The sequence below is a fragment of the Mauremys reevesii genome, linkage group 2 (assembly GCF_016161935.1).
Source record: "Mauremys reevesii isolate NIE-2019 linkage group 2, ASM1616193v1, whole genome shotgun sequence".
Lineage (NCBI taxonomy): Eukaryota > Metazoa > Chordata > Testudines > Geoemydidae > Mauremys > Mauremys reevesii.
In genome coordinates, this window is record NC_052624.1 from 270,866,944 (window position 1) to 270,893,950 (window position 27,007).

General features: G+C 39.8%; 1 protein-coding gene and 1 long non-coding RNA gene across 6 annotated transcripts in view; one reads left to right on the forward strand and one right to left on the reverse strand.

Moving 5' to 3' along the window:
* The window catches only part of EFR3A (EFR3 homolog A), a 148,388-nt gene that overhangs the window by 34,302 nt on the left and 87,079 nt on the right, over positions 1-27,007 (forward strand). For 4 of the 5 annotated variants that reach the window (XR_005594154.1, XM_039524981.1, XM_039524982.1 and 1 more), the window contains exons 4-7: positions 11,749-11,950; positions 17,294-17,370; positions 19,936-20,063; positions 22,368-22,518. Coding sequence is in view for 4 of the 5 variants with exons in the window: in XM_039524981.1 (XP_039380915.1) it covers positions 11,860-11,950; positions 17,294-17,370; positions 19,936-20,063; positions 22,368-22,518 (447 nt within the window). In the remaining variant the exon portion in view is untranslated. The remainder of the gene's footprint in view (positions 1-11,748; positions 11,951-17,293; positions 17,371-19,935; positions 20,064-22,367; positions 22,519-27,007) is intronic. The other variant, XM_039524985.1, reaches the window with a different exon arrangement.
* LOC120398045 lies at positions 16,363-26,333 on the reverse strand. Its single transcript, XR_005594155.1, has 3 exons — positions 26,241-26,333; positions 20,020-20,079; positions 16,363-16,536 (listed from the first exon to the last, which is right to left on the reverse strand). It is a non-coding gene; the product is annotated as an uncharacterized LOC120398045 (long non-coding RNA).

Genomic DNA, 27,007 nt, shown 5'->3' on the forward strand with positions numbered 1-27,007 from the left:
TCCTTCTTGACTTTGGTCAGTGAGTGGCCTGCCTTATTGGCCATAGCTCCAGCTTTTGTTTAGATCCAAACAGTTCCTCATTGGGTATCTTCCAGTCAGGTGTGGTATGATTGTTGAAACCTTTCACTTGAGTGCTTTGATAGATTCCCATGGTGATTTGGTGCGTGTCTTGTCATTCAGATGCCACTGATTGTTGGTGCCTGGCAGCTCTTCCATGTTCAGTCACATTCATTCTTTAAGCTGGTACCTTGGAGCGTCAATGTTTGCATTCCCTGGACCTCTTGAATCAGCCAGTGTTGGAACTTCAGGAAGTGCTTAAGATGCTTCAGGCTCCCCCATTCCCTACATGATTCCAGCGACTTGAGTTTAGGTATGCTGAATCTTTTTGCTATGGGCTACTGTTTGAATTCAGATGATCTGGAGCATTTGGACATCAAATACTTCTACTGAGGAACAACAAGACAATAACTCCCTAAGGAAGGTGATGTCTTTCCAGGTTGTTTACAGATGCTGTCATTTTTTTTGATTTTTTGAGCATAAATTAGTTCAGAAACCTGAAAAGCTCTAAATTGAAAGTATCTCGTCATCGAACCTCTGTTCAGTTGGGTTGCTGTGACTTTGCAGCCTATTTTTTACTAGGTAATAGAGGAAATCATGATAGAGCCTTCACACAGCTGTCATAGTCTCAAAGGCAATTGAGGAAAAAGTGAAGCTTATGCCTCCATCTCCATGTGAGAGCTTAGTGGTGAAGGCAACCACAACTAGAGGACTGGGCACACCTATGGGTATAGTACCCCATGATTGTGAACTGCAATATGGGGTTCATCAGGACATACCGTTTACCATGCAACTGTGTAACATGAATTACCAGTTCTTTCTGACCTATGTCCAGATGAAGTCATGGAAGAAGGCTCCTACCTTTATATATTTTCTTTTCCAAAAGAAAAGTCAGGAGCTTAGGAAGGAATTCTGTGAGGACACACATCTAGCCTGGAATCAGGTTCAAACAGGCGTTGCAAGGTATTTATGTGCCAATTATGCTAAACATTCATCTGCCGCTTCATGCTTTGGCCACCATTCTAGAGGACATGCTTCTGTGCTGATGATGCTCATTTAAAAAAATAATGCATTAATTAAATTTGTGACTGAAGTCCTTGGGGGAGAATTGTATGTCTCCTGTTTTACCTGCATTCTGCCATATATTTTATGTTATAGCAGGCTCAGATGATGACCCAGCACCTGTTTATTTTAAGAACACTTTCACAGCAGATTTGACAAAACACAAAGAAAAAATAGCTACAGCACTAGACCCAAGGTTTAAGAATCTGAAGTGCCATCCAAAATCTGAGAGGAACGAGGTATGGAGCATGCTTTCAGAACTCTTAAAAGAGCAACCCTCTGATTTGGAAACTACAGAACCCGAAACACCAAAAAAGAAAATCAACCATATGCTTGTAGCATCTGACTCAGATGATGAAAATGAACATGTATTGGTCCACTGTGCTTTTGATTGTTATCGAGCAGAACCCATCATCAGCATGGACACACGTCCTCTGGAATGGTGGTTGAAGCATAAAGGGACATATGAATCTGGCACGTAAATATCTTGCAACGCCAGCTACTACAGTGCCATGTGAACAACTATTCTCACTTTCAGGTAACATTGTAAACAAGAAGCGGGCAGCATTATCTCCTGCGAATTGTAATCAGACTTGTTTGTCTGAGTGATTGGCTGAAGTAGGACTGAGTGGACTTGTAGCGCTAAAGTTTTACATTGTTTTATTTTTGAGTGCAGTTATGTAACCAAAAAAATCTATATCTGTAAGTTACACTTTCATGATAAAGAGATTGTACTACAGTACTTGTATGAGGTGGATTGAAAAATATTATTTCTTTTTTTTTACGGAGCAAATATATTATTTTTGATTATAAATAAAGTGACCACTGTAGACTTTGTAGTCTGTGTTGTCATTTAAATCAATATCTTTGAAAAATGTAGAAAACATGCAAAATTATATAAATAAATGCTATTGTATTGTTTAACAGCATGATTAATCACGATTAATATTTTTAATCACTTGACAGCCCTAATATATACCTATATGTTCAGTATATTTGATTTATTTCTTAATTTGGAAAATGTACCCAAATGTCTCTAGGTGTGCACACCTAAGTTCCCTCTAAGATGAGTGGCTGTGCAGCTGCCTATTAAGCCCCGCTCAGGGTTGCAGCGTGGAGCAGCGCCTCTCCCCCAGCATGGGGAATAGGGGTGCCCCGGCCCCAACCCAGCCCCAGCATGGACCTGCCGCAGAGGGGGAGAGGTGCCTCTCCCTCCCCACCCCCAGCCCAGGTGCTGCTGTGTGGGGAGAGTGCTGATGGGAGTCCTCCCTCTCTCTCTCTTTCCCCACTGTAGCACCCGAGCAGCCTGCATCCCAAACCCCTCATCCCTCACTCCTAGCCAGAGCCTGCACCCCAGCCCTCTATCCCAGCCCTAAAACCCTCATCCCTGCTCCACCCTGGAGCCCTCCATTCCCCTCCTCCCCCAGCATCCCAATCCTCAGCCCCAGCCCTGAGACCCCCCCACACTCCAAACCCCTCAGCCCCTCCCCCTCCACATGAATTTTGTTATATGCACCAATATGGAGGTGATTTGTCACACATCACCTCCTTATTGGTGCACATAACAAAATTCATTCTGCACATCCATGGGAAAACATAGAAGGAACACTGGTGCATACCTGCTTAAAAACAAATGTTAAATCTAACTAAATAGCACTCCTTCGTGGTCTTCCCTTCGCCGCTTCCCCTCAACTCTTCCCAGTGAGCACCTACCAGCTTCCCACACCCTTTGTGTTCTTCCAAGAAGTACTGTTTTTCTCCTCAGTCTTTCATAAACACACAACTTGAGGCCTGTACAAAAAGAGGGTCTGATTCTAAAAACACTTGAACATACATAACTTACATGCATAGTCCTCTTGAAGTTGGTGAACCTACTCATGTGACTAAAGTTAAACTCATGTACATTTTTACAGAGTTGAGCCTTAAATTACGAGGGACAGTGAAATGCAAGTGGCAGCTGCCATTTGACTGTTTATTCTCACTGTTTGCAAACCAAAATAAGAGTCTGTAGAAATGGATTTGTGAAATGATGAAAGAAAACACAATTATAATGGTGGTAGCTTAAGCTGCTGACTTCATAGGAGAATGTACACAAAAGAATGTCACCTAAACAAACCTGACCATTAAAAACTAACAAGGAATTCAAATCTTTTAGTCAATACTGCTCTGTTACCATGGTAAAAACTAAGTTTTGACCATATGTCAGGCTGGAAATGTCAGATCCAAGATATTCATTCTAAGAACCTTTCAAGATAAATTAGTCTCCGATCTTCACCTCAGCAGGACCTTTGTTTCCTGGCTCTTTCAACTTTGAACTTTAAAATATCAATCTTCTTAAATAAAGAAAACTATAAAAAACATGAACATGGATTCATACCCTAAGTATCTATATAACTCGTATCTTCATGGTGATGCCAATGTGTGTGTTTAATTTCAAAATCTAATTCTATTCCTTTTTAATTGAAAAATTACTTTATCCTTGAAAAATTAAAAATTCTATTCGAGAGACAAGGTGGGTGAGTTAATCTTTTAATGGACCAACTTCTTTGGAGAAAGACAAGCTTTGAAGCTATGCAAAACTTGATTTTCACTATCAGAAGTTAGTCCAAAAAAAATTACATCTTCCATCTTGTCTGTCTCGGACCCTGTGACCAACATGACTACAACACTACAAACAAAATTCTATTTAGAAATTTGTGCTTAAGAACATAAGAATGACAGTACCGGGTCAGACCAAAGGTCCATCTAGTCCAGTATCTGTCTACCGACAGTGGCCAATGCCAGGTGCCCCAGAAGAAGTGAACCTAACAGGCAATGATCAAGTGATCTCTCTCCTGCCATCCATCTCCATCCTCTGACAAACAGAGGCTAGGGACACCATTCCTTACCTTGTGATTAAGAATTTATTTTAATAATTTTGTACAAACATCGATTGTGGTAATTTTTACTTCCATATCCTCATCTGTTAACCACCCTGCCATTACCCCTAAGTTCCTAGTTATATTTATTAAAAACTGAATCAAAGTATTTGCTTACATGTTGGACCATGCGTAGATTCTTTAATCTCCGCCCTGCTCTCAGTGCTTAGCTGTCCCACTTCTTGTTTCCTTGAAGTGTTTTATAGCATGCATATTTTCTTTCTTTCTCTAAGATGGATGATTGATTCTGCATTATATTGTGACTTGATCAACCTTGACAAAAGTATTACACTGAAGATAGGTTAATATGCCCTAGTTTGCATGATCTATTTTCACATTTGTTGTATTAGTGGTATTAAAATCTAAGAAGCAAAGTGCATGACACTTGGGCAACTCTGTACAGACCTGCTGATTTGTGGTCTAGAGACTCTTATGACATGGTTTTTAGAAAGGCGTGAGATTTCAAGATGCTGACTCGGTAGTAGGAAAGGAGAAATGCTGTCAGAAGGAAATACAATCAGTGAGTTGAAAGAAATAAGTAAACCAAGATAAAAATGTATATGAGGGAATCAAGAGCAACACTGGGGATTGAGAGGAAGGGTTGATGGCAGGAAAGTAGAGCAGCCAGCAGAACTGAGTAAAGGAATGTAATTGGAGAAGGAAAGAACTGGAGGTAATTGAATATTTCTATATAATGGATTGAAACTCTTAAGAGACCATTGAGAAGATGAAACCTGCACTGGGGATTCATTTGAATTGTTCAGTAGATTTGAAAGATGTCACAGCATATTCTTAATATGCCATGTGTGAGAGAGATGAGAATTCTATGATTCTATGAAGTTGAGATCTGCTGCTGAAATTTTTAGTTTATTTCTTTAAAAAAATAACAAAAACAAAACAAACAACTTATTGCAACTGGAAGTCTGGGATCCAGACTAACCTATTGCCTTTGGAGCAGCCTGCAGCCATACCATGCTAAGCTGTTAGCATATCCGGTCTCTCAAGATATGGATGGCTGGATTGGGCTAGCCGGAGTTGGGCCACAACTTGGAAAGGCTGTCCTAGGAAAATGAAGGTGCTGTAGGAAGCTGTAGTGGCAGTTTAGTAGCTGTCACTTTTCCTTTGTCTATATCAAATCCTCTAGCAATGGTGAAGTGAAGATGATGAGCACAGACTCACTCCATCTTCTGCTCTTTAGTGCCATCCAGACTGTATTGGGAGTAACTAGGCTACAGAACACATTTAATTTTTTCTTTGTTCTGACAATGCTGATAGAGACACCTGCTTAAGATAAGAGTAAGCGACAGGTCTGTAGTCTTAGCTTGAACCTTTCTTCTTGGTGAACTACACAAGAAACCAGCCAGTTCACTTTCAGCTATGGATGGACAGTAAAAGTACACAGTCAGTGAGGTATTGCTTCCTAGATGCCTGAAAGAGAATAAACGAGTATGTCCTGTTAATTCTGGATCACAGAAAAAAGAAGGGTTATTTTCTTTTTCAGGATTTCTGTAAACAGTGCATCTGCGTCTTGAGATTTTCAAGATCAGTAATTTATGCATTTGATATCTGTTAAAATACTTCTGTCTTTTATGATCCTTACCGAATTACAGTCTCACAATCTGCCTAATCTTCCTTCTCAACCCCTGCATGATATGTTAAGAGATTTTCTGTAGCATAATAAAATTTGCAAAGAATTTGGCACAGAGGTTTCTAAACTGAGACACTTATAAAAATATTTGTAGGACAAAGTTCTGAGAAAAATGAAAATAAAATTTGCTGGGATGCCTTGTGTGACATTATGGTGAAGTTCATGTCTGCTTGCACCTCCCCATATTCACTGGTATTTTGACGAAATTGCCAACTTTGTCAAAAGGATGATATTATAGTTGTTTGGATTAGAGTAGAGAATTCGGACTTTGACTGCTGAAGCTTAAAAAAATAAAGTGGGAAGCTTTCATTTGTCATGTAACCGTGCCTATAAGTTAAAAATCTTTTATTTCATGGTCCTGAGCAAAAACCTAGCATTTTTCACATAACAAAAGATTCTCAGGTGAGTGAGTCGTCTGAAGTAAAGCTCTGATTTTATTACCAGGAGGATAACATTGAATGACTTTTCTAAATTACTGTGTTAGTAAAAAGATTTCCAACCGTTGAGTATTTTGCAGCTTTACGGGCTTATGAACCATAACAAGTTTTCACATCTATGGCTGCAGTTGTCATTATGCACCATACATGAGTTTTTATGTTTCAGCTCTGAGGCTGATTGAAGACTTTTTTCCTAATAGCCATTCAGTATGCATTTCAAGACTGCTTAAGATAGTAGCATTGAATAGACCTTATTTAGAACTGTCTACATTCATTTATAGTGATTTATTTTAACTTCTGACTTGTAGCAAACAATTACTGTTCAACTCAGAATGTGGTGACAATCATATGTCTTCATGGAAAGTTTTGTGGAGTCTCCCATCAAGTTCAACAGATGAGTTGCAGTAACATATTGTAGGTCCTGAGATGAGTCCAAAGACCAAGTTTGGGCCTGCATCCTTGTCTGCAAGCTTTCCACCATATGAAAGTGCAGCCCCGCAGGGAAGGATGGAAAGTTTAAACTCCTTTAATTATCTTAGCATAATGTTGTTGGCTTCTGCCATTTTTTCTAATTTTATCCTGAGTTGAAAAGAGTTGCAGCAAACTGTTCCAGTGCAAGCTGAGAAGAAACACTAACCTCCCACTACAATTGTTTACTTTTCAGCATATTCCTGAAAAATAAATAAATAAAAAAAAAATAAATGGGAAAGTGTGAAGTTTTAAAAACTTCATGCATGGTTTACAAAGGAAATATTAAAAAAAAAAATCTATAATCACCGATGCTATTGGATACCAGAAAGCTTTAGAAGCAGTTAGTTAATTTAAATATTGGGGTATTTAGTTAGGATTAGAATTTCTTATTATTAAAGCAGTCCCATACAGTCCTTATAGTCAAAAATAAGTTTAAAACATGTAATTTGTGGAGGAAACATGCTTATAAGCAACTAGAATAAGCTTGCCAGAGTGCTATTTTTTCCACTGGTTAGTGAGTGAGATCATTGCAGTGAATCTCTTCTTTGGCAGTAATCTCAGTTAAATAGATGTTTGTGGTTTGCTCTGGATCCCATTGAATATGAAGTTGAATTCAACTTCTCTGTACGGATATTGAAAGTTCTGTATGAACCTAGCTACTTAAGAGATCAGTAGTCCCTTCTTGTCCATAATTTCTCACAACTGCTGAGCTATAGTTGTATGCTGAAAATTTTGACCAGTGAGGAAAACTAGTTAGTGCCAGAGACTCAACTTTTACCGGAGCTGGAGATAGACTAGGGAACTCACTCCCAGGAGAGAGAAGAATGACCATGAAACAAACTACACCTCTACCTCGATATAACGCTGTCCTAGGGAGCCAAAAAATCTTACCGCTTTATAGGTGAAACCGAGTTATATCGAACTTGCTTTATTCCACCGGAGTGCACAGCCCTCCCTTCCCCCCCCAAGCACTCCTTTACCGTGTTATATTCACATTCGTGTTATATCGGGTCGCATTATATTGAGGTAGAGGTGTACTGGTACTTTCAGAAATCACTGCAAACCTCTTTTCTTCAGTTTTTCCCTCAGTTTCTTCATGAACACAAAACACATCCATTCACACACAAACATGAACAAGCAAACAGAACCTATAAACTAATCAAGTTGTTTTTTTCAAGACTAGGAAGGATGGAGAGTGTTGCTTCTATTTTTAATTCTTGGGAGGCACTTAGGCTGACTGGGAGGGGCCATAAGAGCCTAGGTAATATCAGAATAATAGTGAGTAAGTGGAGACACACTCTTTGTTCAGATTGCGAATGAAAAAATCTTCTCTGTCAAAACTGTAAGATTTTGACAGGGATTCTTATAGGTCAGAGGCCAGGAAAAAAACTCTGGCATGTGATAGAGGCACATTTTGTTTTTTTACTTACCTATTTTTTAACTAAGGGAGAAAAATGCTATTTGGCTGTTCAGAACTTCTTTGTAGCTGTCTTAATTTAAAAAGCAAACCCTAAAACTTGCAGTGTGCATTAATTAAGCCTTTTATGTTAAAGCCAGGTTAAATTTGTTAAGATGTTTCTGTTCATGGATTGCAGTTAAATATTTCACGTTGTTATATAACTTTTCATTACACAAAATTCAATGGATTGGGGTTTTACTCTTGTGATTTGCAATATAATGGGATTTAGTCATGTGGTCAGCTTTTTGGACAAACTAAGCTGCGATCCTCATGCAGTTCAGTATTTTTTACTCTGTAAAACTGAGTAGTCAATTAGAATACCATTCAAATCTTGCATGGTTAGATTTATAATAGTTTTGAAGGGGCTTCTAAAAGCACTTCAGTGGATGTTTCTTTTAGTCTGCAACAAGTGACTATCATGTGGGAGACAAAAGGATAAAATAATGCAAGGACATAAGAATGCATTTAAAAAAAAAAAAAAACTTCTAAATATTTAACCATAAGTGGAATTTCTACTCAAACAGTTTTCGCTGCACCAAGGCATCTGTGAGAAGAGTCTTTATAATGGATTTAAATTTAGTAATACCCTCATAATAATGGCCATACTGGGTCAGACCAAAGGTCCATCTAGCCCAGTATCCTGTCTTCCGACAGTGGCCAATGCCAGGTGCTTCAGAGGGAATGAACAGAACAGGTAATCATCAAGTGATTGTCCCCTGTCGCCCATTTCTAGCTTCTGGCAAACAGAGGCTAGGGACACCATCCCTGCCCATCCTGGCCAATAGTCATTGATGGACCTTGTGACACGGCATCCCATATTCTTCGCAGTGATATTATTATTATATGATTATGACCTAATTATATTGTATTTTATGCAAGATAAGTCATGTGAGGTGCCATTGGAAATGTTATGAGTTGTTGAATTTAATTATCCTGTTTGTATGCATGTATCATTTTTGTATATGAAGTTATGAATATTGACTATGTATCTGTATTCCAAATGTAGTTACGCCTGGGTAACGTCCAATAGACAAGATACTTTCAGTCTAGGTAGTGGGTGGGGAACGGCCTATTTGGGGCAATGGGCTATTAGGAAAAAAAAATAGGCCTTAGGAAAAGCTTATCTACCACCTGCTGAGCTTTCCTGTGAATGCTCCAAACTGCCTGTGAGTGATGGCTGCTATAACTCTACAAGAACATGATGAGACCACATCTTGGGATGTCACTATTTTTCCACAGACCGGTCTGGGAACCAAGCTTTGGAACAAAGGGTTCCCGCCATATGCAAAAGCTATATAAAGCAGGGAGTGACATCATTGGTCTTAACTCCCCGCACAAGAAGATGCCTGAAAACACCTGAGGAACAAAGACTGAACTGGGGGAAGTGCTAGACGCCGGCTAAGGGGATTTCTAGCCTGTGAATGATACACCTGGGGATTCCAAGCTGTAAAGCAAGTGCAGCTTGCCCCTTAAAAATTTGCAGCCTGCTTGTATCTTCTCTTAGGGTGAGAATCTGCTATTCATATCCAATCTATTTAGTATATTAAGTTTACTTTGCTTTTTTTTTGTTTATTTGCCAGGTAGTCTGCTTTGATCTGTTTGCTAGCACTTATAATCACTTTATCTTTGCTTTATCTAAACCAGTGTTTGGGAATCACCCCTCAGGGGCAAAAGGCTGTTGCATATTCCTCTCCACGTTAAGGGAGGGGGCAAATTTTATGAGCTTATGCTGTGCAGTTCCCTGTGCAGCGCAAGATGGTATAATTTTGGGTTTATACTCCAGAGTGGGTACGTACCTGAGGACCTGGGAATAGCTTTCCCATGCAGGGGCTGGTCAGAGAGCCTGCTTGTAACTGCAGCTGTGTGTGTATCTACCTGTATGTATGCTGATGAAAGTGCAGGCTTGGTGGGCTTTGTAGCTTGTCACTGCAGTACAGTGCGAGAGGGAACCCAGGCTGGTGGGTCAGGGAGCTCAGTGGCACGCCAGTTCCATGTGATACCCTGGGGGAACCCGTCACAGACCTATCCTCTCTGAATTCATCTAGTTCTTGTTTAAACCCTGTTATAGTCTTGACCTTCACAACATCCTCTGGCAAGCAGTTCCACAGGTTGATTGTGCATTGTATTGTGAAATACTTCATTTTGTTTGGGTACGTCTACACTACGGGATTATTCCGATTTTACATAAACTGGTTTAGCAAAACATTGTATAAAATCGAGTGCGCGCAGCCACACTAAACACATTAAATCGGTGGTGTGCGTCTACGGTCCGAGGCTAGCGTCGACTTCTGGAGCGTTGCACTGTGGGTAGCTATTCCTTAGCTATCCCATAGTTCCCGCAGCCTCCCCCGCTCCTTGGAATTTCTGGGTTGAGATCCCAGTGCCTGATGGGGCAAAAATCATTGTCGCGGGTGGTTCTGGGTAAATGTCATCAGTCACTCCTTCCTCTGGGAAAGCAACGGGTGGCAATGCAGTCTGAAATCAAAATAAAAAAAGAGCTCCAGCAATGGCGTCTGTGTGGAAATTTTTTTAAAATGATTTTGAATTTCGTCTTCTGTAACGTAGCGCTGATAGAACAGATTTGCCTGCCCTTACTGCGATCACATCCGCATGGTCCATGCTGGAGCTCTTTTTTTATTTTGGTTTCGGACTGCATCGCCACCCGTTCTGATTGGAGCTCCACGCTGGGCAAACAGGAAATATTCAAAAGTTCGCGGGGCTTTTCCTGCCTACCTGGCCACTGCATCCGAGTTCAGATTCCTGTCCAGAGCGGTCAGTGGTGCACTGTGGGATACCGCCCAGAGGCCAATACCGTCAATTTGCGGCCACACTAACCCTAATCCGATATGGTAATACCGATACTAGCGCTACTCCTCTCGTTAGGGAGGAGTACAGAAACCGGTTTAAAGAGCCCTTTATATCGATATAAAGGGCCTCTTAGTGTGGATGGGTGTGGCGTTAAATCGGTTTTACACTCCTTAAACCGGTTTAAACGCGTAGTGTAGACCAGGCCTTTGTTTTAAATCTGCTGCCTATTAATTTCATTTGGTGAACCCCTAGTTCTTGTGTTATGAGAAGGAGTAAATAACACTTCCTTATTTACTTTATCCACACCAGTCATGATTTCATAGACCTCTATCACATCCCCCCTTAGTCATCTCTTTTCCAAGCTGAAAAGTCCCAATCTTCTTAATCGTTCCTCATATAGAAGCTGTTCCGTATACCGCCTTTGCATAAACTATAAGGTATTATATACAGGTAGCTCTAATGTGATTAGTCTGCTGACTTTTAAATAGGTATCCCTGTCCTTAAAATTTAATATTCTTGTTTAAAAGTCTGTTTTGTAAGGCTTTCTTATTAGCCAGGAATTTATTTAAAAATATGACAAACTTGCTAAATATACTAAAAGAAATCCAAATTGGTAGTTCGATACTACCACTGTAAAGTGATATACAGCTGCAGAATTAGCACAGGTTTTCCTAAAACTAGACTCTTTCTCTCTCCTGTCATCTCTCATACAAATGGAAGGCTATACATTATATGAAAGTTTAATTTAATGAGTCTGGTCATGTCAACTCATTCATACTATATCCTGTGTACAGTGGGTGGTGTTAACAGAATTTGATACGTGGGTTGTCCTGTGTTTGGTAGCTTTATGTTGATGTCACACGGAGAGCTAATTAGATATGTTTACAGTCTTCTAGTACATTACATGAATACTGCTAAACTGAGCTGAAAAGATGCAGAACTGTTGAAAAAGGACAGCTAAAAAGAACAGAATAAGTGGAAAGTAACCTCGCATACAGGATGAGGCAATACATTCAAGTTCCGACAGTTGAACAGGAAAATAGCTATGACTACAATCCTGCATGGGAGCCAAGTCCATTTATGCATTTGGGTAGGTGGGGAAAAATCACTTACTATTTTGATGTTATGCAACATTTCTCACTGTATGGTTTGTAGAATGTTTTTATTTAAAAAACAAAAGAGAATGCTCTTAGTACATACTTAACATGTAGACTATGAAATCTTGATTTCAGAGGACATATATTTGAATACTAGGAAAACGTGTACTGTTTAAGCTAGTGTTAATCTACTTTGTAAAACTTTTACATGGAATATAATGTACTGATACAGCTTTTTCCACTGACTTAACTTCAAGTTTCATATATTTATGTGCTTATGAATATTGTTTTCCCCATTCTATTTTTTGCCGTAAGCAAACCAGTTCAGGGCACAAAAGCATGCCAGAATCTTTTTCTTTGTTCCTGTTGCTCAGATGGTAAAATGTAGTAAATACAACACAATTGAAAGATACTGTGGGAAATCTGCAATGGGGAAAAGGTAAAATGGACATGTTTCAAGTCTATTGTACTACTATGTTTAGTTTGGCAAATTCAGTGTGGTGAATATCCTCCCCACAAAGGGCAGCAATTGTGGCCTGCTTGTCACATGGTCTGGCTGCCAGAATGAGTCAGCAAAACAGCTCATAAATAAGTGTCCAGATCAAGTCCTCTGCTATTTTACATTCAGATTATATAGCTTCAGTTGTGAAAAACACTGTTTTTAGGCTTGCTGTTGTAGCTCTTGGTATAGAAGAGATGCCTTTGGTACTGAGCTTTTAATTTGGCCTTTCTTGACAGTAAATGGGAGAAAGGGACACAAGTATGTGAAAGATGATTAAAAGAGAAAATCTTTATTGGAATGAACAGTATTTTCATTAATTGTAAACATTTTAATAGCTGTATGGCAAATATGTATTGAGAATATTTTCTGTATTTATCTGTATTTCAAATAACTATCTCAAATTATTTTGCTAAAGTTACTCTAAGAGTTATGCAATTGTTCTAATATAGGAAAGTAATCGAATAAGATTCCAATATCTTTGCTGAAGTGTGGAGCCCAAACTTGGGTACTCACCTCCAGCTGAGGTGCTGAATAGAGCAGAACCATTACTTCCCATATCTTACATATGACACTTTGGTTAATACACCCCATAATATTTGCCTTTTTCACAGTTGCATCCAGTTGTTGACTCATATTCAATTTGTGATCCACTACAACCCCCAGATTCTTTTCAGCAGTACTACTACCTAGCCAGTTATTCACCATTTTTAGATGTGTATTGGGTTTTTCTTTCCTAATAGTAGTACTTTGCACTTGCCTTTATTGAATTTCACCTTGTTGATTTCAGAACAATTCTCCAATTTTCAAGGTCACTTTGAATTCTAATCCTGTCCTCCAAGTGCTTGCAACTCCTCCCATTTTGGTGTCATCCACAGATTTTATAAGCATGCTCTCCACTCCATTAGCCAAGTCATTAATGAAAATGGACAGATCCCTGCAGGACTCCACTAGATACTTCCTCCCAGTTTGACAGCGAACTGTTCATAACCCTCTGAGTACTGTCTTTTTTAACCAGTTGTGCACCCACCTTATGGTAATTTCATATAGACCACATTTCCCTAGTTTGCTTATGATGATCTTTACTTCAGATTTTTAGTATTCTATAATATGTACCTGATTTAGCCAGTTGTTGAAAATTCAGTCTTGTTCCCTTATTTTAATCAATATAAAATATTAGAAAACGTTGTACTGTACAAAACAGATTTCTTTAAGATATTTGTAGATGTCCTTCTAAAAAAAACAACCATGTAAATCACTTGGTTGATATTTTGATGTGGTGCTGTGGCGGATTCTTGTGAAATGTAGTAAGTTTTTCCTCAGTCCTATAGTGAAGTAATATTTCTGTTCTCATCCCTATCTGGTGCTGTGGAAATTATTATACTATGTTTTAAACTATGTATTCATGAATGAATCTAAGGACTGATGAAAGTAGACTGAAGGACCAAGTGCTTAAAAACAAATTGTTGTAAATTTCACAATTGTTGTTTGCAACATAAGATATAAAAACAATAAATTAAATTGTCAGAAAATGGGCATAACTGAAATTGAATGGGGCTCTTCTTTCCCAAATGGAAAGTTAATTATTAGGAGGGAGAGAAGAGGTGGATAGGGTAACAGTATCTAGTGCTGTACAGTCTCTGTAATGGAGAGGGATACAGCAAAATTAGACAAGGAGTTGTGTATCTATTACAGCTCCTCTTGACTGGTAGAAAGCAAGAGTGGAAAATTCCTGACCAGTTATTGAGTTTGAAACCAGCGGATAGCTTATACTTGGACCTCCCATACATCTTGTTGGATAAGTGTGGCTAAAAATGACACGTTTCTCAGTTGCATAGAGATCCAAATGTTGAGTAAAGTCATACAACTACGAATATAACCTTCAACATACACACCTATCCCCTCGTAAACACTGTCCCTACCCCCAAACAAATGAACTGCAGTCATCAAGGTAGTAACAAGAGATTCTTAAGTCTGTTTTGTTTTAACGTGGGTGTCGTTTTCCCTTAGCAACCTTGATGTTTTAGCAAAGTTTTTGTATGTTTGTGTTAGATGTTAGGAAGGGGATCCGATTGGTAGGCATCTAATCTCCTCTAACGTGTTCACTACCCCCATTATATTGCTTGCTGTTTGAGTAGGTATTGTTTTTTTTGAGATTTGAGAGGCAGGCTCCCACTGATTTTTTTGGACAATTACTAATATTAGCTTATCTCTAAATGGCTCCTTTGCTTCAGAGCTGCTCTACTGTGGATCTGGGACTTGACCAATGAATTGGAATCACATCATATCTGACCCATTTCTGGAATAATTTAAAACTAGATTAGATAAAGTGCTTAAAAATACTGCAGGGAATAAATCTGCACTGGTAGAGGAATGTACCAGATGGCTAGCTGGCTATATTCCATTTTTGATTTTAAATGTGCATTATTCCTTTAATTGATGTTTCTTGTCATGTAAATTATAATGAGTTTTTATTCCTTTGAACAATCTGGTTGTGCTCAACCCCAGAAAAAAATAAACTATACCTAACCCATATCCGCTTGTCTTTGTGAACAGGAAATGTGATGTGTGTTGCTTATTATGATAGAGAGACTGCATATTTTACTCTAAGACTCTTTTGATGTATCTGAATAGAACTTCGTCAGTGTGGTTGACAGTGGAAATGGGGCAAGAAGATGGAGGAAAAGGCATTTTTAAGTGTAGTTTCATTTAGTTGTCTTAATAGCCTACAAATGATTGAAGGACTAAATAAGCCCAGTTCGCTCAGCCTTTCCTCATCAGTCATGTGCCCCAGCCCTCTAATAATTTTCTTGCCTTGTTTCCAATTTGTCCACATCCTTTCTGTAGTGGGGGACCCAAAACTGGACACAAAACTCCAGATGTGGCCTCCCTAGTGCCAAATAGAGGAGAATAATCACGTCGCTCAATTCGTTGGCAGTGCTCCTACTAATGTAGCCCAATATGCCATTGGCTTTCTTGGCAACAGGGGCACACTGTTTATTCATATCCAGCTTCTCATCAACTGTAAACCCCAGGTCCTTTTCTGCAGAACTGCCGCTTAGCCAGTCGGTCCCTAACCTGTAGCAGTGAATGGGATTCTTCCTTCCTAAGTGAAGGGCTCTTCACTTGTCATTGTTGAACTTCATCAGATTTCTTTTGGCCCATCCGCCAATTTGTCTAGGTCACTCTGGACCCTGTTCCTACCCTCCAGCGTATCTACCTCTCCCCCTCAGCTTAGTGTCATCCGCGAACTTGCCGATAGTGCAATCCATCCCATCATCCAGATCATTAATGAAGATGTTGAATAAAACCCACCCCAGGACAAACCCCTGGGGTACTCCGCTTGATACCAGCTGCCTACTAGACATCGAGCTGTTCCTTACTATCTGAGCCCGATGATCTAGCCAGCTTTCTATCCACCGTATTTTTGCCCCAGATCCCTAAATGGTGGATCTATGGCAAAATCTGGTTGGGATTGGTCCTGCTTTGAGCAGGTTGGACCCCCCCTGAGCCAGCAAGTTAGAGCACTATAAAATATAAATGTAGACAAGCCCTTATAACCTGGGGATGCAGAAAAACATCATACCCTTCCTTTCAGTCTTCGGGGGGCAACTGCACTGGGGCTGAAAAAGTGGTAAATAGTGGAATTTACCCTCCTAGCTGAGTTGCTTCCCTCTTCTGCTGCAGAGATTATAATAGCGGCTAGCTGTAATCTCTCTGCTTCTCCTGGAGATGCTTTCATGTGTGAGTGCAGGAGGCTCTAACTTTCCCCACAGTCCACTCCTTCACTTACTGGCTATTGGAAAAAAAACTGCTGTTCTAAAAGGTGGATTTAGGGAGGAAACTGCCAATGCTCCCTCCTGGCAGCAGATCAAGAGGTTATTGTGAGGAGGTGGTTTTGCTGCTTGACTGCCTCTGTTTAATCCAGATGCTATGTGTCTTGCCCCACTGCTCCAGATGAAAGTTTTTAACTTTCAGGCCCTGGAGTAGGGTAGGCCCATGCACTACAAGTCTTTATGCCAATGCACATCATCTTCTGGTGGAATTGTTGCCTGTTATCTTTCTGGCAGATACTTCTTCCTAAGGAAAACATGGGAAGGTGTGCAAAAAATGAGCTATATTACAATATTAATTTTTTTTGTTTAACTCACTTTCCATAAATGACAGTTTTCTAGCAAGGTGAGGTTGCAGAGTATAGTTACCATTTAACTTTGCAGCTGTTTTTTCCTGTATGTGTAGCCCATACACCTCCTGGGTATGGTGCTTTGTCCCCCTCTAGTGGCACCAATACTACTTAGAGATTGAGTCTGCTACAGCATTAGCTAAGGCCTGGTCTACACTAGGGTGGGGGGTTGAACTAAGGTACGCGACTTCAGGTACGCGAATAGCGTAGCTGAAGTCGAACTACCTTAGTTCGAGTTACGTACCCATCCAGACGCCACGGGATCGAAGTCCGCGGCTCCCCCGTCGACTCCGCCACCGCCGTTCGCGGTGGTGGAGTTCCGGAGTCGACGGGAGCGCGTTCGGAGTTCGAACTATCGTGTCTAGATTAGACGCGATAGTTCGAACTCCGAGAAGTCGAACGCTACGTGTCGACCCGGCAGGTAAGTATAGACCTACCCTTAGAGCCATGTGGCTTTTGGCTCATGCAGTACAGTTTCATGCACTAAGCTTCAGAGGTCCCAGGTTTGATCTTGCCGACGACCTGGGTCTGTCAGTGTGACATATGCTTGTACTCTTCCTCTCTTAAATGACTCTATACAGCTTCTAAAATATTCACCTTCTAATAATCTGGTTTTGTTTTTTGTTGTTTGTTTTTTGGCAAATGTTTTTCCAGGAGTATGCTGTTGCTGTGCTGCTTTGCGCCCTCGTTACAAACGTCTGGTGGATAACATATTCCCCGAAGACCCCAAAGTAAGTAATAATTTAATTAAACCTTAACCAAAATTCTGAATTTGAATCTTCTTTGTTTACTAAAATATTGTAACAGAAATAGTAATATTTTGTAACTTTTAACATACTTTCTGGAGAACGAATGGCATTCAATTTTTTATCTGCCAGAGCATTCTCCAGTAAGAGAGAAATCTGAAAAATTGCCATCCAACTGTTTGGATCACAAATATTTAATATTAAACAGGATTTTTGTTCAGATATGACCACAAGTTTGAACGTATTTCCTTTTCTCTGTATGCCGAGCACTTCTTTATTTTGTGTCTTTTTGAAATATATAGTTTGGTTCACCCAATGGATTATGATCCAATTGTTTTTCATCTTTAGTTGTCCATATGTATTAGTTTATTGTGACTTCATTTGGATACACAGAGTAGAAATCCTTTTATACCATGTTCCTTGAAAATATAGTTCCTTGTTAAGTACTGATGGTGCTAAATATCTAATACAGCTGAATGTTTGAAACTAATCCGGAGTTTCTGTAAATGGTGGAAGATCACTTTCAATGTCTTATCAGATTTGTACTACTTTTTTATTTTTTCTTAAAAATGAAGGATATGAACAGTATGGAGTCATGTGTAGGTCTGGCATATGTCTGAGAGAATGTGCAGCATGTGTGTTCTTCCTAGAAGATCTGCTATTATCACTGTGGGCTAGCTACCTAAGTTTTTTGTAAAATATCAGCTGTAGGGTAGAGTTGTTCTTTTCTGTGGATCTGATATCTTCAAAGCATGGGTTTTTTTTCCAGAGGAAATAGTCATTCAGACGTAAATTCTGTCGACCTACAAGAGGGCGATACTGATGGTCTGTTTTCCATGTACAATCGTAGAAACCAAATACGTCTTTAAACATGTTTGGTACTGTTGGTATAGAGAGACGCCTCTGAACATCTAAAGTCGGACTAGCCTTACTAGTGCTGTGTGTGCTCTCAAAAGCAGCCCTGATGCAGCAATCCGTCAGAGTCTCCTATTGTGCTGGTGTATGCACAAGGTGGGGGAGGGCAGGATATTGTCCAGCCCACAAGGTATGATACTGCGAATGGTTGTAGGCCTAACTTTACACGTTAAAATGTTAATTATTGCCTGGTATCTAACTGTGATCTGTTTAGTCCTCTGGGGCATCTTGATACTAAAGATTTTTCTTTTTCTAATGACTCATTTAATATATGGTGAACATTCTCTCCTGTGACTGTTCACACATAAGTTAATCATTCTTGTCAGACTTTGAGAGAAAATACCCTTCTTTTATATAATTAATATTTAATTTGACTTAAATTGTTAGTTATGAATGAATCTGAAATATTGTTATTTAAAAACTATGCTGTTTGCTGAACTGCCAGTTAAACTGCTTTATAGTGTAAAATAAGTTGGATGATAGTAGACAATCATAGATCAGTTATGCAGCCAGAAAGGGGACTTTAACAGGAGTACAACTTACTGCACCAGTAGCACTGCAGGAATGTAGTTATTGCTTTCAGGGTTACAGTGTGGCATATCTAATCACATTACTGTATGTTCTTCCATAGTAATTGATCCCAATATTCTCCAATTTATTTAAACATGAAATTATCAAAGTGTAGAAGAAGTGAAGAAAAATTCCTACACAATGATCTGGTCAGCCTCCCCTTGAAGCTAATGCTGGTGTACAAAAAGGAACCACAATTTTAAAGATGTTACTCTAGTGGAGGAGGACTGAAGCTTCTGATTGAAGGGGTTGAGGCCCTGAGAGTGGCTAGACTTTCACCTTGATGTCAGTGAGAGAACTGGACAAAAAGCTTTAAAAAAAAAAATCATGAGTAATCCCTTTTTCATTGAAAAAAATTAAGAAAAATGTGTATTGTCTACCAGCTCTAATCGGTTATTCAAATAAGCAATATATTTTAATCCCTGTTTCATCTTGACTCTAAAAATTAACCAATGATAATGCTGAGTACTTTTTGTATGTCAATAACTGTAGTTGGTACTGATATTTTTAACTATCTGGTGGCTTCAACTCCTTAAACACTAGCTGTAATACAGACAAATATGGAAAGCAGTGGCCTTGTACAGAGAAGAGTCAGAACTGTTAAGGCATGATATTCAAGCAATGAAACTTTTAGACTGCAATTCAGTTATATAAAAACAATTTTACCCTGAAAGGATTAACTTGACACTCTCACTTCTGAAGTGTTTTTTATTGTAGTAATGGCTTTTTGAAGAACTCTTAAGTAACAGAAATTGGACTTTAGGAAAAATAGTGTGTCTCAAGAATGATGTCACAGCTCACCCATAATCTGCCTTTGTTGGAAGGGGGAACACTGACAATATACTTCTCTGAGAAGTACTGGACTTAATCTTTTATTTTGCAATTTCTGTATTTTAGGCCCTGAACAAGCTTGTTAATGAACAATTTAACATATTCTAGTAAAATGGCATGTTCTAGTTTGTATTAGCCCAAAACCTGTGCTTTGAATTGGAAAAATGAAAGATATTTCAGAAGCTTAAAACTGTTCCTATGAATTAAAAAAACAAAATTTTGTCTCATTCTTAGGATGGTCTTGTTAAAGCTGATATGGAGAAGCTGACTTTTTATGCAGTTTCTGCACCAGAGAAGTTGGATCGAATTGGAGCTTACCTAGCAGAGAGACTGAGCAGAGATGTTGTCAGACATCGCTACGGGTAAGGGATTCGGTCACTGTATAAATACAGATGCTGAAAGTTAGCTGTTTTTCCCCATCATTATTCTGGTTCATTTTACAAGACATATAGAGTCAGAACCTTGGCTATTCATGCTGATGGGCAGGGGGTAGCTATTATATTTTTATTTTTTAGCCAAAATATATTAAAAGTAAAGTGAATTATGAAGTTATAGGCAATATTGGATGTGAAAATGACCTGGATTTACAAGTCAAACTTCTAGACTCAGCAGGACATATTTTCCACTATACTAAGAGTGTTTTCATTTAATATATATGTTAGGATATAGATATTCAGGCCTGTCTGCAAAGGCCTATACTTTAAGAATGTAGGTGTATTCTTATCACTTAGCTAGTTATAGAGGTATAAAAGAAAGAATCAAAGATCACTGTCTGTGTAATGTATCAGAGGGGTAGCCGTGTTAGTCTGGATCTGTAAATGCAGCAAAGAATCCTGTGGCACCTTATAGACTAACAGACTAAAATAAAGTGGTGTCACGGAGATAGCTGGGAGTGCTGGTGGCATAGGGTCTGAGTAGAGAGTTCACATATCCAGACAGTCCTTCAGTGTAATGGCCTTCTCTTACTGTGACAGGCTAAGATGTAGTTAGGCAGCCATAAGCTGGGAAGTGTATGGTCTCATCCTCACATTCCAAACTAGTCACATTGAAATAAGGTGCTATTGGGCTATTAGGAATACAATCCTGCCCTGATATTTATCACCTCCAGAGAAAAGGAAGAGCCTAGAAGATAGCATCCTGTCTGGCAAGAACTCACTTATCAATAGACACAGCTGGAAAACCCTTATGTCTGTATAGATGTAGTTGTGAAATCCTCACTTCTGTATTGTTTTGTATGTTTATTTGCATGGTCTCTGTCTGGTTCTGTAATTTTCTGTCTACTGTATAATTAATTTTGGGTGTAAACCAATTAAGGTGGTGGGGTATAATTGGTTAAATAACCATGTTACAATATGTTAGGATTGGTTAGTTAAATTTCAGTAAAATGATTGGTTAAGGAATAGCTAAGCAAAATGCAGGTTTTACTATATAGTCTGCAGTCAATCAGGAAGAGGGGGGGAAATGGGAACAGGGATGGGGGAATTAAAATCATGTCTTGCTAAAGGGGAAAATGGGAACAGGGGATGGGAACAGGAACAGGGACACAGGCAAGGCTCTGTGGTGTCAGAGCTGGGAAGGGGGACACTAAGGAAGGAAACTGGAATCATGCTTGCTGAAAGTTCACCCCAATAAACATTGAATTGTTTGCACCTTTGGACTTCGGGTATTGTTGCTCTCTGTTCATGCGAGAAGGACCAGGGAAGTAAGAGGGTGAAGGAATAAGCCCCCTAACAATATATCCTTCAGTTCTTCTGTTGGAGCTATAATTGTTATATAAGCTAATTGTCTGACTTCACAGGTGATTGTCCTTAATACTTAAGCTAAATTAATCCTCCTGACCCCAGAGGAACAGGTTGGAAATGGTCTTTCCTGTACTTTTGCCAAAGAGGGAATAGGGGAGAGGAATATATAATGAAAGTAGAGAGAGGAAGAGACCATAAAGTTGAAAGAGATTAAAAAAATGAGACAGACAGCACATGGAAAGCATGGAATTGGAAGGGAGAGCTCAGTGGTTTGAGCATTGGCCTGCTAAACCCAGGGTTGTGAGCTCAATCCTTGAGGGGGCCACTTAGGGATCTGGGGCAAAATCAGTACTTGGTCCTGCTAGTGAAGGCAGGGGGATGGACTCGATGACCTTTCAGGGTCCCTTCCGGTATTATGAGATAGGTAAGAGAATGTTGTTGCTGCCTGGCAGTTATCATTGAAGATAAAGAGGTACAGATGTAAAAACAACTGTAAGAATTTTTTTTTATGGAAACGGTCAGTATGTGAGTGACAGTAAACACCCCTCCTGATCAGCAGTCTTCCCTCTCACTAACATGCTCTATGTAGATTGAGATGTCTCCTCCTTGTTTACTGTGGAAGTTTAGCTACATTGCTGTCTTGTCATACTGGGATTTTGGTAGACTGAAGGCCCTCTACTGACTGGAAGGGTGGTGCCTTTAATACAAGACATGTTTACTTTCTTTGATTTGTCTTCAAAAATATACTTCTGAAATAAGTGGAGAATATTAGGGTGATGTGCCTTACACCTATCTGACATTTAAATTTTTTTTCTTTTCAGTTTTTGTAATATGGGCTTAAATAAAAGCATGTAAAAGTTTGGGCCAAGGTAAATATGACACACAATGTGCATCTGTATGGATTTCTTCTCCATTTGCTTTCAGGTATGTTTTAATCGCCATGGAGGCACTGGACCAACTTTTAATGGCTTGCCATTCTCAAAGCATTAAACCATTTGTGGAAAGTTTCCTTCAGATGGTGGCCAAGCTTCTAGAGTCAGGGGAACCAAAGCTGCAAGTTCTTGGAACCAATTCTGTGAGTAAACAGTTTGCTAACCCAAATCTGAATAGAAGATTGGAGGGAGTGAGAGATTGTTATGCCAGATGTTCAGCTGGTGTTCAATCAAAGGAAAAAAATTAATGAAAGCCTGAGATTGCGTGTAGTTAGTGCCTGTATGACCCATGTGAATGTATCTATAAGCAGCTTAACTGTCAAAATAATCCTTATCTATGGATATTTATCCTACTAAAAGTATAAAATGATTTTCATAGTAAAAGTTGGAGGTGAATGCCTTACTCATGAATGCAACTAATTTTATTTGGTCTTTTCCCCTTTGTGGGGTCTATCCAGTCTTCCTCTGTTTTCACAGTAGATTCTGCTTAATAGCAATCCCGATATTAACAGCCTTCATTTAATAGTAACATATCGTCGTGAACAGCTCCCAATCTCTTGACTTTAATGTTAATGGGATTCGGATATTGGCAGCAGTCATGCCACTTACAACTCTTTTTGGAAGAAAGTCCCTGGCTGCAGTGCTTGTTGTATTAATTTAGATGGAATAAATGGGCTAAAGGTGTTAAAAATAATCATGTCACCATCCAGTGTTAAACAATATCCAGGGTTTGGCATACAGAGACCTCGGCTTACTTATTACCATGGCAAATACACTATTAAAAATCCTTTGTACCTTTATTAAAGGTACAGAAAAGAAGGAAAAACAGTTAAAGCATTTGAAATATAAAGTATTAAATATTGCTTTCATTTTAACAAATCCTTTGTTTTCTTTCCCTTTCACTGGAGAGTTTTAGAAAGGAAAAACTCCCTTGGTTGATAAGTATCAAAGATGGTGTTAATTGTCCTTTTGGGAAAAGAGAAGAAGTTTAAGATTGGTTGGAGCTGTTGTTGCTACTGTTGTGAAAGTCTGATTCCATTTCATGCCAGCTGGTGGTTGTGTTAAGCTGGAGTTTGTGGGGTGGTGGTATTCTCTGGGACTTTTTTTTTCTCTGGCCCAGTCTGGTCAGGACATTTCTCAGGATTAGGATGATGAAGGCCCAGGGTCACAGTACATGGTGGGGTTGGCAGCCATGATGGTGAAGCTTGCTTCTGTAGCCTCCCTTCGGTTCTTGTTTCTGTATTTTCTTTCCTCCTAAAGTCTTTCTTTATGGACTCAAAAAGGGTGTGATTGGTGAAATAGCCTATCCCCTCTTCATTTTGTCCCCTAGTTAGGCCTAATATGCAACACACCAGTTTTTGTTTCTTAATTTCTAGGCTTTTACCAAGAATGATTTCGGCATAGTACATACTATGTACTACAGTAAATACGTCCTAGAATATTCAAGGAGCTGGCTGAGGCGATATCTGAGCTGTTAGTGATTATCTTTGAAAAATTCATGGAAGATGGGCAAATATAGTACCCATCTATTAAAAATGGAATAAGGACAACATGGGGAATTACAGACCAGTCATCTTAATTTCAGTACCCAGAAAGATAATGGAACAAATAATTAAGCAATCCGTTTACAGACACCTAGAAGATAATAAGGTGATAAGTAACTGTCAGCATGGATCTTCAAGAACAAATCATGTCAAACCAACCTAATAGCTTTTTTGACAAGGTAACAAGCCTTGTGGATAGGATGGAAGCAGATGTGGTATATCTTGACTTTAGTAAGTCTCTTCATACTTTCTCACATGATCTTGTCATAAACAAACTAGGGAATACAGCCTAGGTGAAGCTATTATAAGGTGGGTGCATAACTGGTTGGAAAACCATTCCCAGAGAGTAGTTATCAGTGGTTCACAGCCAAGGGCATATTAAGTGGAGTCTCACAGGGATCAGTTCTGGGTCCAGTTCTTTTCAATATCTTCATCAATGATTCAGATAATTGCATAGAGAGTACACTTATAAAGTTTGTGGATAATATCAAGCCAGGAGGGGTTTCAAGTGCTTCGGAAGATGGGATTAAAATTCAAAATGATCCAGACAAACTGGAGAAATGGTCTGACATAAATCGGATGAAATTCAATGTGAAATTCAAATGCCAAGTATTGTACTTAGGAAGGAACAATCACTTGCACACACAAAATGGGAAATGACTGCCAGGGAAGGAGTACTGCAGAAAGGAATCTGGGGGTCATAGTGGATCACAAGCTAAATATGAGTCAACAGTGTAATACTGTGGCAAAAAAAACAGCAAACAACATTCTGGAATGTATTAGCAGGAGTGTAAAAGCGCTACAGAGAAAACATAATAAAAACAATACTGGTATGTGTCCTATTCGTAGCCCTTATCCAACATGCCATGAGAAAGCTGACCATAGGTATCGAAGTTCCTACAGCTGGAGCGGAGCTGGGAAAGCACAGCCTCCTCTCCACAGAGCCAGCAGATCCAACAACTCTGGTGCGCTCCAAGCAGGAGAGCATTTGCCTACATGGAGCTGCCATGGTTAGCTGGGAAGATGCGATGTGAGCGGTCCATGCCAAGCAAACAGGAAGTGGAATTAAAAAAATTCCTGAGCCTTGGAAGTGGGAGGGGTTGAAGCCTGTATATCTGGGTGCAGGACAGTAGAGTTCAAACTGCTGACCAGACCAGTCAGAATGGGTATTGTGGGACACCTTTTGGAGGCCATTTAGAGTGACATAACCAAGTGCAGTGTCTAACTTTGATGTAAAAAGCTCTACATCTCTTATCAAGGTGGTTTTATTTTGCTAAACCACCTTGGTTTAGCAAAGCAGGAGAGTTTTTGTCTGTGGAAGGAGCATTTTAGAGTCTACACATCCACTGTTTTGTTGACGAAAGCTGACTTTTGTTGACAAAACACTGTAATGTAGACAAGGCTTTAATAAGATCCAGCAAGCTCCTCCACTCTCTTTTAAAACTTGTGGATGTAAGTTATCTGGGCCTGCTGATTTAAAAGTGTCTAATTGGAGTAGCTGCTGTTTAACATCTTCCTGAGCTGCTATTGGAATGGAAAGTGCTTTGTGATAATATTTTTTTCCAAATACAGAACAGAAATATTTATTGAACACTTCCTCCTTTTCTACATTATTTACAATTCTGTCATGTCCTTCTAGTGTAATTGACTAATACCATTGTTAGGATTATTTTTGTTCCTAATACTTAAACTCCTTATTGTCCTTAACTCTGCTTGTCATAGATTTGTGTCCTAATGTGTCCCTTATCAATTTCCCCTAATTCTTAGCCTTATTTTTATTCAGCACTATCAACTTTCCCTTTCTTCCATTTACTGTTTGTTTTCATTGCTGCCTTCGCATCCCCTCTAATCCAGATAAGTTTGCTTGCTTGATATGTTTGTTTATTTGTTTTAAATCTTCTTTCTCAATGAAGGGCGTATCTGCACTACAAACTTAAGCCGATTTTATGTAAGACAACATCGAGCCTCCGTATTAAGTTGATCCTGTGTGTCCACACAATGCTCATTGTGTTGGTGGCATGCATCCTCATTAGCAGCACTTGCATCAATGCACAGACCAGTCCACCATGGGTAGCTGTCCCACAGTACAACTAACTGCAGGATGTTTTGGGAAGGGCTTGCAACGCCACATGGGACTGAAACATTGTTGCAGGGGGGAATGGGGATATGTCTTCGGCATCCCATGAGGTGTTGCGAGCCCTTCCCAAAACATCCTGCAGTTAGTTGTAATGTGGGATAGCTACCCATGGTTGACTCCCTCCCTCCCAATATCAACAAACAGCCCATGTTTTTTCGCGCCTTTTTCTGAAAACCTGCCTTACCGGCACATACACCATAGCCTGAGAAGCATGGAGCCTGCTCAGCCGTGCACTCTTGTTGTGAGCATTACTAACACTGTGTGCCTTATCCTGCAGTATTTCCAGAGCAGAGACAGGAGCTGTCACATGGAACATTGTGATGTCATGCAAGCAGCCTGCTGCCTGCTGCAAGCCATAGAATGAATCAATTCCCAGTTGCTGCTGGCAGTCGTGCATCAGCTGAACACAGTGGAGTGCCATTGCTGGTCCCGAGAAACAAGCACAGACTGGCTGGACCGCATCGTTATGCAGCTATTGGATGACGAGCACTGGCTGCAGAACTTTTGAATGTAGAAGGCCACTTTCCAGGAACTTTGTGCAGAGCTTTCCTCAGCCCTGCAGTGCAGCAACTCTAAAATGAGAGCTGCTCTGACAGTAGAGAAGCGAGGGGTGGTTGCTCTGTGCAAGCTTGCAACACCAGACTGTTAATTTGGAGTTGGTAAATCCACTGTGGGAGCTGTTATGATCCAAGTGGGCAGGGTCATTAATCAACTTCTGCTAAGAAGAGTAGTGACTCTGGACAACTTGTAGGGCATAGTGGATGGTTTTGCTGTGATGGGGTTCCCTAACTGTGGTGGGGCGATAGATGGCATGCATATTCCTATCTTGGCACCAGACCACCTTGCCAAAGAGTACATAAACTGTAAGGGATACTTTTCAATGATGTTGCAAGCGCTGGTGGATCACAAGGGGTGTTTCACCGACATCAACATGGGATGGTCAGGAAAAGT